The sequence below is a fragment of the Arachis ipaensis genome, chromosome B9, assembly GCF_059453495.1.
Source record: "Arachis ipaensis isolate K30076 ecotype BB chromosome B9, ASM5945349v1, whole genome shotgun sequence".
Lineage (NCBI taxonomy): Eukaryota > Viridiplantae > Streptophyta > Magnoliopsida > Fabales > Fabaceae > Arachis > Arachis ipaensis.
In genome coordinates, this window is record NC_142444.1 from 40,136,427 (window position 1) to 40,152,407 (window position 15,981).

At 38.7% G+C, this 15,981-nt stretch overlaps 1 protein-coding gene across 1 annotated transcript; it reads right to left on the reverse strand.

Moving 5' to 3' along the window:
- Positions 1–2,059: 2,059 nt before the first annotated feature.
- Positions 2,060–10,727, reverse strand: ACBP4 (acyl-CoA binding protein 4). Its single transcript, XM_088500692.1, has 18 exons — positions 10,246–10,727; positions 9,860–9,930; positions 9,543–9,606; positions 9,368–9,445; positions 8,824–9,018; positions 8,624–8,701; positions 8,384–8,494; positions 8,190–8,256; positions 7,322–7,383; positions 6,619–6,758; positions 6,158–6,284; positions 5,970–6,084; positions 5,426–5,514; positions 5,022–5,105; positions 4,740–4,922; positions 4,289–4,429; positions 3,730–3,789; positions 2,060–2,610 (listed from the first exon to the last, which is right to left on the reverse strand). The coding sequence occupies exons 1-18, from the start codon at positions 10,402–10,404 to the stop codon at positions 2,422–2,424; spliced, it is 2,013 nt and encodes a 670-aa protein (XP_088356818.1). The 5' UTR covers positions 10,405–10,727; the 3' UTR covers positions 2,060–2,421.
- Between the last annotated feature and the right edge of the window lie 5,254 nt (positions 10,728–15,981).

The window sequence follows — 15,981 nt, forward strand, 5'->3', positions numbered from 1 at the left end:
TATTTTTATTATAAATCAAATAATATAATATAAGGTTAAAATGGTATTGAAGTAAAACGATAAAAAGAAAAGAATTATCTACCCCCAATAAAAAATTCTATAGAAAGGAGAGAGTACCTGAAAAAAAAAAAAGAGATAGAGGAAGAATAGGAAGAAAAAAGTATCTCTGAACAACGCAATAGGAAAAATAAGAAGGGGTAATAGTGAAAAAAAAGGAAAACAAAATTTATAAAATTGTCCGTGTCCACTCTTTTAAATTCCGTGTCCATCATTGTCCTTCGTGAAAGAGTGGACACAAAAGTATAAAAAACTGTCTCACAGACAATATATCCACTGTCCATGTCTCTATTTCCAAACACTTTTTAAACAAGTGTTGTCTATGTCTCCGTGTCCTACCCCAAAACCAAACGCTACCCTATATATTTAGATGCTATAGCTAACAAATTGTTTTAAAATAATCGAACTTTTGTAGAGTGTAACAAAAACAATTCATGTGATGAAGTTACTAAAATTGATACTACAGAATAATTATTCATATAACATTAATAGAGGTCAAGTAGGAAAAACATAATAATGTTACAAAATTATATTTTAAAATTACCAAAATTTCTGCTTTTTCCTTTCAGAAACAACTTCAATTTTAGGGATACTTTAGCTAGTTTCATATACTATGCTGAACGTTAATTTCTTTTTAAAAAAATAATAATAAAATCATTTTTTTGACTTAGAATTCTCTACGATGGTCAATTTTTATTATTTTTTAGATAGAATTGAGTTCAATTCAATGTTTATAAACACTTATTCAAATGGAATAATTAACCAAAAATTTTAAAAATTAATTTCAAAACTTGAACTGGCTCACAAAATTACTCGAAATTTTTTGAAATTTATTATCAAAATATCACCATTTAAAAACTAATTTCCCAAATATCACTTTTTTGGTTAGATGATAACTTGACTTGCTGTTTCATTTTTAATTATGATTGAAGGACGACATATGAATAATTAGTTTTAAAAGAATGATATTTTAGTATTAAATTTTGAAAAAATGACGCATTGATTAAAAAAAAAGGCTAATAATAAACTCGTGACATTTTGCAAAATAAATAAATCCCTTCACTCAACCAGACAACCACAAGTCTGGGATTATCACAAGTTCACAACCCTTATTTAATTTTCTTAAAAAATAAATTGAACTGGCTCACGAAATTACTCGACTTACCTCTAATCTTAATCATTTCCTTAGAATCTATGACTTGATGCATAACCGTGAGTGTTTGACAGAAAAAATAAAAGAGTCTTGCTATACATCCAAATAATTTTATATTCAAGTTATTTAGTTTATACTGCGAAATTTCGTCTTCTTCTTCTTTCTCTTTCTCCTCCTCCTACTGTTGTTTTTTCTTCTTTTTTTCGTTATCGTCGTCGTCACCACCACCACCATATCACACATCCATCTCCTCCTCCTCCTCTTCCTGTTTCTTTTTTATTTGAATTTCTTTGATCTCCTCCTTCCTTTTCTTCTTCCTCCTCCATCATCATTATCGTCATCACCAACATTTCATAAACATCTTTATTGATTCTGATTCTCTGTGGTGATCAAATGAACCAAAAATATTATCAAAACAAAATCTAATGAACCGAAAATAATTCATTATATAAATTCGAATTCAAAAACACATGCGTCTCGAATGAACCGAAAATTAGCTCAAAACAAAACTATTGTATAATACTAAATGAACCAAAAATTGTTCATTATATAAATTCGAATTCGATGATAACGAAGATACATATTAGAAGAAGACAATGACAATAACGATAATGATTATGATAATGATGATGGAGAAGAATGAAAAGGAAAGAGAGGACGAAATTCCAATAGGAGGAGAGAAGAAGAGGAAGAGGTGTTGTAGGTGACGACGGTAAAAAAATTGAAAAATAAAAAAAGGGGGGAAAGAAAACAGGAAAAAGGAACGCATAACTCAAATCACTTGGATGTAAAATTGCTTGGATATGGAGAATTATTCAAAATGAAATAAAATAATTGCAGCACGCCAAAAACAAAGAATATATATGCTTTCATTGAATCATGTATGCATCTTGAATACAAATGATAATAATGAGTTAATGACTGGAACAATACGAACAACAATAATAATAATTGACAACATGCACTGTCCTGGACTAAAAGTCATATATGAAGAGCTACACAACTAAATTACATTGCATGTATATATTAATATATGTATTACTGCAAGAACCCCAAGGGGGTTTTCCTTTTGGCAAAACAGCAGCTAAAATCTTATTTCCATCACCAAAAAAAATGAGCTAAATGTGAACAAACCAAAAATTGTATTGGAAATAAAATTAATTGGCAACTGAAACAAAACCCAGTTAAGCTAATGGGGTAGATTTGCGCTTTCAGTCATCGTCTGCGTTCGGGCTTTGGGGGGTACCAGCAAGCCAGCCCCACATGCCACCTGAGCCCTGCCTCTGCTTTGCGCTCAAGGCGGCCTGCTCCGATACTGCTTTTTGCCGCTGGAGGAGTTCAAGTTCTTTCTGTAATGTACCAATTGTTTGGAGCTTCTGTCCTAATTCAGCTACCTCAACCTGTGATCCCAATATCTCTATTCAGTAAGAAAATTCATATACTTTCATCCATTACAAAAAGGAGACAAACACAAATTTTGAATCAGAGAAAGAGACATAAAGATGACAATAACAGAGGGATCATCCTATAATGATTTTCATATAAACATGGTTCACCAAGTCACCTATGAGCCAACCTCATCATAAGGTACCACGGAGCTTGAGCAATAGAAGTTATATGACCACACACTTCTAGCAAAGAACGGAAAATTCCTATCTGGTTTCTGTTTTCATTTCCTATGTTTATTTTCAGGATTTTGAAATGGAAAGAGAGTGAAAATAATTAAAAACAGAAAACAGGATTGAACTGTTTTAAATTGTCTCAATATCCTAAAAGCTAAAAACATTAAAAATGAAAACAAAATAGAAAGAGAAATCACAAGTCCTTAGAAATACAAATCAGAAAACAAGATTATACTGTTTTTAATTGTTGTCTTCACAAGTTCTCATTGATCACATGAAAGGTTTTTCTTGAGTTGCAACTCTATGAAAAACTTAGTACATGGTTATCGTTGCACGTCGTGTTTCCTGAATAACTTACCTACAAGTAGCTACATTTTGCACAATACAATAAGTGCATCATAACGGGAATAATGATCACTTCACTCCAATGATTGTAACCAATGGTTCATCCCAGAAAGCAATTACTTAACGGCTGGTGACTTTTTAAGAGAGACTAACTATAATATCAAAAACCACTCTCACCTGCAAATCTAGCCGGAAAATGGGGAAAGTGGACCATTCTTGTTTTTCATTTAGGCAACATAAGGTTAGAGATTTCACCATGGATTGTTCTTTAAACACACATCATATTTTAAATTCTACCCACTGTATAAAAAGATTTGGGTATACATTTCATGCTGTCACTTTCACTGTCATAGCAAATGTTCAAAAGCACTTCCTCATAATGTCCCAGGGAGGCTTTCATAAGCATTAATGCATAACTCTAATTTATTTGTTTTTGGATTTATCTAATTAGAAGGAGAATATATACAAAAGGGTGAGAAATCCTCACCTTAACTGCTCTACTTTGAAACATTAATGATAAAAAAGATGATTTTCAGAAGCAATACTGCATACCTCTAATTTGAAACACCTTGACTGCTCAGAAGCAAGCTGACCGCGTACTGATTGGAGCTCCTGCATTATCAGTGCAAGAGAAGTGAGGAAACTTCGATGGCATTATAAAAGAATAAATGACATTCAAATTTGGTTTATAGATCATTCAGTTTTTATTTATTAATATATTTTGATCAACACTGTTTTTTCACATATTCTCCCTTCCAAAAGGAATAGAAAAGGGAAAATAAGAAATTATGAAGGAAGTACAGGACACTTTCTGTTAGGGACTTGGGTATTAAAAGATGCCAAAAGTCTTATATCTAATAGTATGGGATATTAGATGCTGTTTTTAAAGTTTGAATGGTTCTTCCCCCTAAATAATTGGCTTTTAAGGTGTGATCTCCACTTTCTTTAGGTGCTTAACACTTTCCAAATTAACAAGTCCTTTTTAGGACTACATCAAATAAGGGAGTTGCCACAGCATGGTGAAATTATTTGATCAAACCAATAATCCACCTCATAGTAGCTTGCCACAATGGTTAACTAATGGAACTTCAATAATTAAGTAGTCAGTTACCTTGGAAAGGTCAGAATTGCGAGCTTCGGCATCTGCCAACTCCTGCTGTAGTTTAAGGGTATGTAACTTCTCATTGCTGAGTGTTGTTTCCAATTCATCTTTCTCAGCCTTCAGGACTGTTAGAAGATCCCCTTTCGGTTTCTGTACACCCAAAATATCAAAACAGTGATTAGCAGGAATTGAAATGAAATGCATCAATTGAGGAGATAATCTATGTATAAAAGTTGAATGGTCCAAGCAATGAAGTGAAAGTTATCTAATACATTTATATAGTGCAGCTGTTTTATTTGCAGTTTCTTATAAGCTTCCAAATGATTTTTAATTATTATATTTGCTTCAGTCCTAACATTAACAATAAGTGAATGTTACTGACTGGTCCAATGAAATGGGCTGTACATGTTGATCTATGATGATCAAAGTGACAAAGGACAAGCTTTGCAGTAATACATACTGTAAAATCACCATTGTCAATGACAAGTTCCTTAATTTTCCCTTCATTGCCTGCTTCAATTTCGGACTCCACATCTCGGGTAGCATTTGTAGCATTGTGCACTGCAGAAACACTATCTGGTATAGAATTTTCAACTAATTTTGACTGCAAAGTTGATTTGTGGCTTGGTTTAAGGACATAGACCTGAAGGCATAAAACTACATCAAGGGAGGCAGAATGATAAAACAAAAGCAGAAAGTAAAACAGAAAAGACCTAAAATTTTGGAATAGAAATCAATCTACCTCATTGTGGTAACGGCCACTGTATCCTCCAAATGATACAAGTACATCTTCACCATCATATGAACTGACAACCAAACTCAAGCCCTGTGCAGCGAAACATTTTAATTATCCTAAGCAGATGGAAGTAAATAATTGGTAAATGGTCTAGGTATATATTAGCTGAAGACAACACCAACTAAACAAAAAACAACGGTTAGAAACTATACCACAGCACATGCAACCTGGTAAACATTTATAACTAAAGAATGAATTTCAAAAATGGAAAACTTGATAACAGTATTTGCCACCATAGAACAATATCCACTTCAAATGGTTATTTTTCCTCAATGGTTAAAAGTTTTGACAGAGTTCATTGTTTGGAATATTTCCACAATGAATGGTCCCCAAGTCACTCAGAAAAGTACCTCACTAGCAACAGGAATACGCTCTTGAACAGAAGTTACCACTGACCAAGTCAGCGTAGACATATTCAACACAACAGTCTCTGAGACCCCTGCAGAATAGCATGGAAGAGAACTTGAAATAAGTTATATATAGCAACAATAAGATCCTCAATAAATTCACAACACGTGCACACACGCGCACACACACAAATGTGCCGCACACACATCCATCTACACACGTACACACACGCATGCGCACACACACACACATATATATAGTCAGTATTCTAACGAACATTATAGATATAGAACATTCAAGATACATATACTTTTCTATAGTATATATAGATACATATATCAGAAGTTACCCCAACAAAAATGCTTTTCCTTGTAAACTTTATTTCATGATGAACAGCATGCATAAAGATGCGTCAATATAAACATTCTTTGCATACTACAAGAGTTCAAAAAATATTTGTCCACAAATAAGCAATGTTCATACAAGAAAAAATCATTCCACCCAAGATGAAATATTTTTAAGTGACAAGGTTGCAAAGTGGTATACCACTCTTATTGTCACCCCCACCAACAATGAACCAATTCTCGCCAACTGTAGCACCAGCATGTCCCGCACGTGGTGTTGGTTTTTCACCCAGTTGAGTTGGTCTAGACCATTCCATCTGCAAAGTTCAGAGGATTAGATAAGATAATTCTTTTATAGTCCACAGCCACAGAAGAGGTAAATTTTCTTACAGTCTGCAAATCAAGAACATGCAAATCATTATAGCAAGTTGCATGTGAGCCCCCACCAAAGATAAGCAAGTATCGCTCAGCATGTACAGCAGCAGCATGATCAGACCTCGGAGAAGGAGGCAAACCACTGCATATTGAGACTTAATTAACATTTACATTCATTTCTATTCATAAACAGAATAGGAAAAACCAGGGAAATTCATATTCACTACCGACAAAAGCGAGTAACTATATCATGCATCAAAGCCAAATTTTGGTATAAGCAATGACTTAAAAACACAGTAAAACATCAATTCGTTATATGACTTTTAAATTTTTAGATTACACCCCAAGACAACTAGCATTGCATTCCCCCAACCCTCTCTTCTGTGTGCACATGGAGGTGCAAACAACAGAAGAAAAAGAGATGCCAAAATAAGTAACCAGTTAAAGAGAAAGCATTGGTACAGGAAACTTCTTACGCAGCTTCAATTTCATCCCATGTCAAGGTTTCCAAGTCAAGAATATGCAGATCATTCAAGAGAGTTCTCTTAGCATCTTGTCCACCAAATATCACCAAGGTTTTTCCAACTGAAGTAACTGATTGGCCTCCACGTGATACCTAGAAAACACACAAGAAAGGGAACTTTAAAGTCCATTACCATAATTACTTGACATAAAAAATAATAATAAACATAATAAGATCAACACTTTATTACATATCCAGATGCAACTAAATTTTGCAAAATTATTAAAAACTACGGGTGTATGTATATTTGTCCCCATTAAAATATTATGTTTGCCTCCACACTAAAATAAAAATTATCCTATTGAGTTTTAAGTGAACAAAAACATTGTCTTATTTAATTTAACTATAAACAATGATAGATATCTTATAAATTTGGTTTAAAATTAAAGTTAGAAAAGAATATACCGCAACATCTCAATACAAAAGTCAAATAATAATAAAATAAATGTTGTTTGTCATAATATTTTATTATTCTTATATATTATTTTTATTTTTCTGCCCACTACGTATATTTTCTGGGTCCCATTCCCATCACTGTGACTCTTGCCAGGCAGCTATTGAAAAGCAATCACGACAAATCACATTTTAAAATAAAGTTCAGAAGTTCCAAGACTTTTGGGTTAATAAGCATAAAAGGAAAAATAATGGATACATACCGGGGGTTTCCCATAAGTCTTTAGAGTTGACCAAGTTGCCGTTTGCAGATCAAACACTTTCACTGTTATATAATAATATCCATTAATATTTAGTAGTAAGAACACTTAATTGTTATTATGACAATAAAAAGAAATCCAGGGGTATAATAAAAGCCACAGAGAAGCAGGGAAAACCATATTCACAAGCATAAATAAAATAGATGAATAAAACATCCCAAAGGAATGGAAAAACAGGTAATAACAATTTTCACGTATTCGCTTCACCTATGTATGTTCACAACTTTAATCACTCCCAATAGTCTTGATTTCTCTTCACCTTAATAATTGTTGAATGAAATAATAGTATCAGGCTATTGGAGTTTCCTTCCATTAGTCATTAAAGTGAAATGTAAACCATCAAATTTTGTCCAAACAAAAATTTCAAATTTCAAGTATCCCAGTTTTACATGTTTTATCTTTTAGAGTTTAGACAGATGAAGGGGAGCCTTGGAGCAATGGTTGAGTTGTCTCCATATGACCTTGAGGTCACATATTCAAGCCAAGGAATCATCCCCAAATGTATTTATCAAATTAGGCTGGCTACATGACACCCTTTGGGTGTGCCTTTCCTGGACCAGCTTAATGCGGGATGCTTGAGCACTAGGCCGCCCCTTTTTTAGCTTTGGATAGATGTGATGCCAGCCATTAGTGATTTAATGGAAAGAATTGACATAAGCACATAACTTTGTACTTTTATCTGCTTAGGGTTTTTTTGCTATTTGAGGTTTCTTTGAGAAGATGCCTTCTCTTCTAATAATAATTTTTTTCCTAAACCCCACCCCCACCCACCATGGCAAAATAAAAGAAAGTGAGAGATATAGCTGTATACCTTGGATACTTTCAGAAGGATCTTTTGTATGCCCACCAATTGACAGAAGCTTAGAATCCCATGGAATCTATTGTGACAATGTTTTCATCATCATAATCCAAAATATTCTAGAATTAGTTCTAGCAAATAATAAAAACTCATTGAATATAGCAGATAAGATTACGCAGAGTTTTTCAAATGTTTTAAATACAAACCAGTGAATGACCAGCACAAGGGGTTAACATTGGTGAGGATGACGAGTTTGTAGACTCAACTTCTGCCTTAGCCTCAACCCTAGACCAAGTCCAACTTCTCAAATCTAGAACCTGTATTTGTTTCCAGGTAACTGAGTAAATCGTACACAACTTGCAAACGTTGCGATTTCAATAAACATCACACAACGCAATATTAGATATAAAATACTCATGCAACAAAGATACCAAACATATGCTTACATGAAGATCGTTAAGGTAACGACCATTGTGATTTCCACCATATATATACAATTTGTCTTGCACAACTGCTGCCCCATGCTGAACATACAAAAACACAGTAGCTCAGGAAAAAATAAAAAATACAAGTTTTAGAGCATAAACTTGTAAAGCTAGAGAAGAAGAAAAATATATTTTTTTTAATATTTTGCATGAGCCAATACCTCATATCTGGCCCTTGGACGTTGGCCAGATACTGGAGGTGCAATCCATTGATCATAGACTTCAACTGAACTAAAGCCTTCAACAACAACATCTTTATCCTGGGTTCCAACTTGACTCCCATTATCAGTTGGAATAGTCTTTGTCTCCGGATAAGAGTTCCCATTCTCAACTACTGGTCCAACTTTGGAATTGTGCTGTAAAACCAACAATATATGACAACGGGGAAATTACAATTTTGACAGTAGCAGAAGTGCAGAAAAATATTATCTTCTCATTATATTCTTTTGATATAATTTTAAGAAGACAAATCTCTTAAATTAATTGAAATATAAAGATCCTAAATGGAAACACCACTAAACCATAACATGACTCAAAAGAATATGTAAACTATCTGTCAGTTGCAAGGAACTGCATGCATGCAGCATGCCTAAATAGACAGACAAATATAACAAGCAAAGCTCCTATACAGAAATTTGCAGAGTATAGATGAAACGTGTGTATATATATATATATATATATATATATAGCCTTAAGAATACCCACATTCATTTGAACATCTATAACAGGCTCAGCCTCTACAAATGAGTTAGATGCCCTCGAGTACCAACCAGGATCTTCTTCCTACACGACAAAAGGATTTTTTAAGGGTGAAAGTAGTCAGCAAACATTCCAAATCATACCAAGTAAGAATGGTGAAATAAACAAATTTGCATGGCACCTCCAATATTTTCACAAATAGTCGCATGGCTTCTGTAGAAGACATGTTTCCGAGCTGGTTCCAGCTGCATCGTCAACCAACAACAACTTTTAATGATATCCACGACAATGATGTGCAACGACTAATTCATATTACAAGAATAACAATAATTGGAAAATTAAAAAAAAAAAAAAGATAAAATCAGCAGCATGGAATGAATGATAATTACACACGAACACATCATATAGGAAATGGATTATGGATCAGATATCAGAGTGACTACATAGAAACTGCATAGATCGAAAGGCGGCAGGAATGATGAAAGCACAGAAACCAACCTTGCCCATTTGCTATGCTCCACAATCTTCCACGAACTCGGTTCCGGGATATTACAAGGTCCTATAGTAGCCTACAATAACAAACAAACAAACAAACCACACACTCAGCAAGAAAGATTAAACGAACTCCTCAAACAGCAAACCCTACTTCAATTTCCAAATAAAAAACCCCCCATATTGCTAAGGAAGCCAGAACTAATAAGATAAATCACAGGCAAATCAACAACTCGTTCTCTCTTTGGCGCTGACACGTGTTGATCCGTGCGCATTGGATCAGAAGCAATGGTGGCGTAAATGCAGCGAATTAGATTAATTGGCGAGAATCATTGGTTATGAAAACAATAGATCTGGAAGAAGGGAACGAAGAGAGGGAGAGTGAGAAATGCCTGTTGGTAGAGAGTGTAGAGAAGGAGGGCGGTGGATTTGGCGAACTTGGCGGTGAGAGCTTTGGTGGGAGAGTTGGATCCGTCCAATCCGACGTAGGAGGCCGCGGCGTAGAAGCGCTCTGGGTATTGTAGCCCAGAGCTTGCTCTCGCCATCGCCATGGAGATATAATAGAATCACTCTTTCCTTCTTTTGTTTTCTTTGTTTCTTGTTCTTCTTTTGCTGCTGCTTGTGCTTGGTTTGTGTCTGGAATTGAGATCCAGCAATTCCAATACTGAAGTGAAGAAACACCCTCCTGGCTGGCTACAAACGTGGGAGGGATGGTGTTGTCCGTCTTGTGACGAAGCCAAGGGAATGACAACGAATTTACAATTACAACACCGGATGCGTAAGGGGGGAACGGTATTTCATTTATTTATTTTTATTTTAGGAGTCAATTGAAAGTTCTAAGGTAGCTTTTAGGATGATTTTGTTTGTTTGGCTACTGATTTTTTTTTTTTTTGGGTGACTTGTTTGGCTACGGATTGAAATTAAAATTTTTATTTTGGGATATATAAATTTTAGTCCTGTTACTCTTAAGTCTTTTTTAAATGAATATGTCTTTAAATATAAGTCATTTATATATACAAATTTATATAAATTTTTTTAACTTAATTCATCTCATGCATTATTATTTAATTAACTTTTCAATTAATGCGCGGATATATAACAGTGTTTTTTTGAAAGAATTTTATTTTCTTTTTTGAATTTACTCAGCGTTTTCAATCTACGTTCTCTTTTATTTTTGCGCTTCTTTTCGTTCGTTCTCTGCGTTTTCTTTCTTTGTTTTTCACGATTTTCTTCGTTTTCTACGTTTTTGAAATCAGTTTTGAACAGTTATTTCGTTGTCGAAGATAATGAATGATTCAAATTCAGATTATCAATTGAACCAAAGTAAAGTGGATTATTGTTTTGAATCCAATCAAGTGGTTGAAGTGTGGTTCTTCTAGTTAATATTTTCATTAATAGTTTATGATTCGATAGGTGAATAATGTTGTTTTTGTTTGTGAAAATTACTGTTCATCGTTGATGGTTTGAATTGAATGTAATGTAGGAGTTTTGCATCAAAGGAAATATTTTTGAGTATTTATAACAAATTTCGGTGTAAAACTAAGACATTTATATATATTGTTTAAGAATTTTCAGCAAATTTGTACTGATAAGTTCTGCATAATTCAAAATTCTTCCTCTTCTTTCTCCTTCACTTTTGTTGCTACTTCTTTTTTTTCCGTCATCATCATCACCATTTTCTTCTTCTTCTTTTTCTTATTCATCTTTTCTGTTCGGTAGGTCGGGTACCGGACGGTGGAGGAGCTCGTCTGGCCGTGGTTTCCTGGTTCCGGGTGAGCGAGGTCCCGAGCACTTCTGATGAGAAAAGGGGGGGTGCCACCTGCAAAGACACTCCGACGCCCTTGTCAGAATATGTGCAGGCGGAGAGGGAATGATGTGTGGATATGACGTACCTTGGGGGGAGAGCCAGTCTCCCCTTATATACATGCCAGTAGTGGGCCCTTCCAGTGGGCAGGCCCACACTTTCGAGGATGTTGTCACACGGCTGTGCACAAGCCGTACGGGACACGTGTTCGGGTCGGGTGGAGGGCGAACCATCGGGCCGGCGCGAACTCGGGTCGGGTCGACCCGCGCGGGTTTTGGGCCAGGCCGTAACAGTGCCCCCGACGCGTCAGCGATGGTCGTGAGGGCCATGGGTGGCGCGTGACGTTTACCTTCGTGTGTTGTCGCTGGGTCGGCGGATCGTGGGAGGGACGCGTCTCTTGTGCGCGTGTCTCTTGATTTGCTGTGGCATTTGTTTGCCGTTTCGTTTTTCGCGCTGGGCATTTAATGCTCATAATGATTTGAAAAAACCCGTGCGTAAAGACTATCTTACCCCTGCTTCCTTTCGCGCTTCTTTGGGGGTGGTTTTTAAGTGGTTTTCGCCCTATCCACCTCCCACTCTTATCATTTCTAACTTCTTCTCTCCCTAACATCCAAAGCTTCCTGCGCGAACCCCTTCCTGCTTCAACTTTCAGCCCAGATTTCCTTCATCTTTCCAGGTAATCTTCTGGTTTCTTTCTTCTGATATCTGCGTTATGCTCTGTTATTGCGTGATTTGTTGTTTGCATCTACTGCATGGCTGGTTTTGTTTTTTGATAAGAGGTTTTTCTAGTGTTGGGATAGGTGGGTTAGAGAGGGGGTACCATTCCAGGGTAGGCTTTTTGGGTGGTTTGTGAAGTAGGTGCAGTCTTTAGCCGTATCTGGTTGTGATTGAGTTGGAAAGACGTAGTTTCTGAGTTTTTTCGAGCTTCCGACCTCATAGACTAACGGAGTGGTACCCCGCTGTAGGTATGCCTCGTGTTGTCTCCCGGTCTTCCGGATCTGCTGCGGCTTACGACCCGTATGCTTGGGTAACTGATGATATAAGGAGTTCACCCAACCAGATGGACTTGGAGGAATTGACGGAGTTCCGGCAAGCCGGTTACCTATGTGGGGGAACTGACGAGGAGGCCAACTACGAGGCCATTGTCCCGCTTCCTCGTGAGCGTATTTATGAGCTCAATTTCCATTCTCCTCGTGTTCCCGATTGGATTTGGTTTTACAAGTCCATGTTCACACAAGTCGGTGTTCGGATACCGTTCTCCGATTTCCAAATGGCGTTGCTGAACCGGATATCCATCTGTCCGTCTCAACTTCATCCGAACAGCTGGGCTTCGATCCGCTGCTTCGAGATGGTGTGCGAGTATTTGGAGCTACCGGCTTCGGTGGACGTTTTTCTCTATTATTTCAACCTTACCAATCCCTCCAAGCAAGGGAAAGCAAGAAAGGGGTTTCTTTCTTTCCGTGCTGCTCAGGGTAGGAAGATTTTTAGCCTCTTTGAGGATTCCTACCATGGCTTCAAAGATAAGTATTTCAAGGTTCGTCCCGTTAAGGGTCGCCATCCCTTCTGGTTGTCGTTAGAGGGGGAGCGCCTTATCCAGACTTACTGGAGCTTTGGCGCGGGGTCGAATCCTTTTGTGAAAGTGTCGTACAAGAGGTTGTCGGCTGTAGATAGGCAGATAGCGGATGTTCTTCTTGCTATCTTTGAAAAGAATCCCGTGAACCCCCACCTTCTCATGGGTGAACGGGAGGCCGGCCGGAGCTATATTCGTGAGTTCCTTTTCTTGTTTGCGTATGTTTCTTGCTTTATTCGTTTGTCGGCTTGACGGCTAACGTTCTTGTTGTTTATCGCAGTGGAAATGTCTGCTACCGTGACTGGTCTTGAGAACCTGATGAAGACCTTTTTTGATGCTAGTGATGATGAGAATGCCGAAGGGAAAGACGCCGGCAAGTCGGAGGGTCCATCAGGGGAAAAAACGGGCCAAGCTTCTCCTGCTCAGGATGCCGAAGAGTCGGGAAAGCAGGGCTTGGGGGATCAGGCTTCCCCTCTTCATGAGGAGGGACCTGCTGACGAGCAGGTGACTCGCACCCCTCAACCGGATAGCGATGTGGAGCTTATCCATACTCCTAGGAAGCGAAAGATGTCTTCTAGCCCGGAAGGGGTCCTTACCGTGATGGAGAGGAATTTTGATGCCTCCAAGTTCATTGACTCCCAGTTGATACCCGGGACGGAAGAGCATTTTCATGCGACCGAGCTGTCCGGACAGGCGAGGTGGATGTATCGTACCTTGCTTCGTGGGGCCGTGATAGCTCGGAAGGCTGAGTTTGAGCTATCTGGTATGGAGGCGCTTCGGAGGAAGCTTGAGTCTTCTGTTAAGGCGAATAATGACTTTAAGGCTCAAGTTGAGCTCCTCCAGGGTCAGCTGTCCGAGATGGGGGGAAAGCTTAATGCCGCCGAGGAGAAGTCGTCGTTTATTGCGGAGAGGTTGAAGGCGTCTGATGAGACCGTGGCTCGGCTTCTTGAGCGTGAGATGACATTAGAAAATCAACTGAACGCCGCTCAGGGTCGAGTTGTCGCTTTAGAGGAGGAACGGGAGCAGGCCATTTCGGAAGCGAAGGCCGCTAAGGCAGAGGCCGTTGATCTTAAGAAAAAGCTTAAGGTGGCCAAGGAGCAAGGGAAGAGTGCCATCTTGATGACCGAAGATGCCCTGAAGGCCCAGCTGAAGATTGCTGCTCCCGATTTCGAGATCTCGTCAATTGGTGTTTTCAAGACTATCCAGGACGGGAAAATTGTCGATATGCCGAGGAAGTGAGGTCTTATAACTTAGGATATTTTGTAATGTATTTGTCGAACAACCTGTTGATGCTTTGTCGTTTTGTTTGCCTTGAACAATTTTACGTGTTCGTCGCACGTTTTGACGCTTTGTAAGTTATCATCGTTTGATTGCTATGATTTCTTGCTTATTTCATTATTTTGTCGTGTTGTCGTTTTCGTGTTACCGTTTGTTCCGGGCGGGCTTATGTCTTGTGCCCGTCTTGCCGTTTTCGTATTTGGTAGCAGTTCGGACCAGTTTGGTCGCGTAGTCGTCGAATTGGTTGAGGCCTATGTGCCGTCTGGCTCCCGGGGTGATCAGTCCCGGGGTGCCGTTTTAGATTACACGAGGAACAGATATCAAGTAAGAGAGTTTAAACAAAAAATAAAAAATTTGAACAAGTAAAAATTACTCGACAGTTGGGTAAGTATTTGACAAGGTAAGTAAACAAGTTGAATTAACATGTGGATGGGGCGAATACTAACTCTCTGGCTAGGCTCTCTGGTCGTTGAACCGGTGGGTCAGGAGTAGAACCTCTTTAGGTTGCTTGCGTTCCATGTTCTGGGTATTTCCTTGCCGTCCAGTTTTTCGAGTTTGTAAGCGCCCTTGCCGAGTACCTCCCTTACCCTGTAGGGGCCTTCCCAATTTACCGCCAGCTTGCCTTCTCCTGGGGTCGGGACGCCGATGTCGTTGCGTCGTAGGACGAGGTCCCCTTCTTCGAAGTCTCGTTTGAGGACTTTTGCGTTGTAACGCAGGGTCATTCTTTGTTTCAGCGCCGTTTCTGTTAGGTGAGCCATCTCCCTTGTTTCTTCGATCAGGTCTTTCTCAACCGCTTCGCTCATGCCCGCGAGGAGTAGTCGGGGGCTTGGTTCGCCGATTTCAACTGGTATTACCGCGTCGACCCCATAGGTTAGGCGAAAGGGGGTTTCTCCCGTGGCGCTTTGCTCGGTTGTCCGGTAGGACCATAAGACGGAGGGGAGTTCGTCGGCCCAGTTTCCCTTCTTGCTGTCTAGGCGCTTCTTTAGACCAAGAAGGATGACTTTGTTTGCGGCTTCTACCTGCCCGTTTGTTTGGGGATGTTCTACTGAGGAGAACTTTTGCTTTATCCCCAGGCCAGAGAGGAATTCCATGAATTTCTTGTCGGTGAACTGGGTTCCATTGTCTGAGATAACGACCTCTGGGATGCCGAAACGGGTTATCACCTGCCTCCACATGAACTTCCGGCAGTTGGAGGACGATATGGTGGCTAGTGGTTCAGCCTCTACCCATTTGGTGTAGTAGTCAATGGCTACAATGAGGTATTTGACTTGTCCTGGGCCGACCGGGAAGGGTCCCAGGAGGTCGACTCCCCATTGTGAAAAGGGGCGCGTAGTCGTTAGCGAGCTTAGCTCGGAGGCTGGTGCTTTGTGAAAGTTGGCGTTTTGTTGACACTTTGTGCATTTTGTGACAAATTCCTTCGAGTCCTTCATCATTGTTGGCCAGTAGTATCCTGCTCGGACGAGCTTCCTTGCTAGG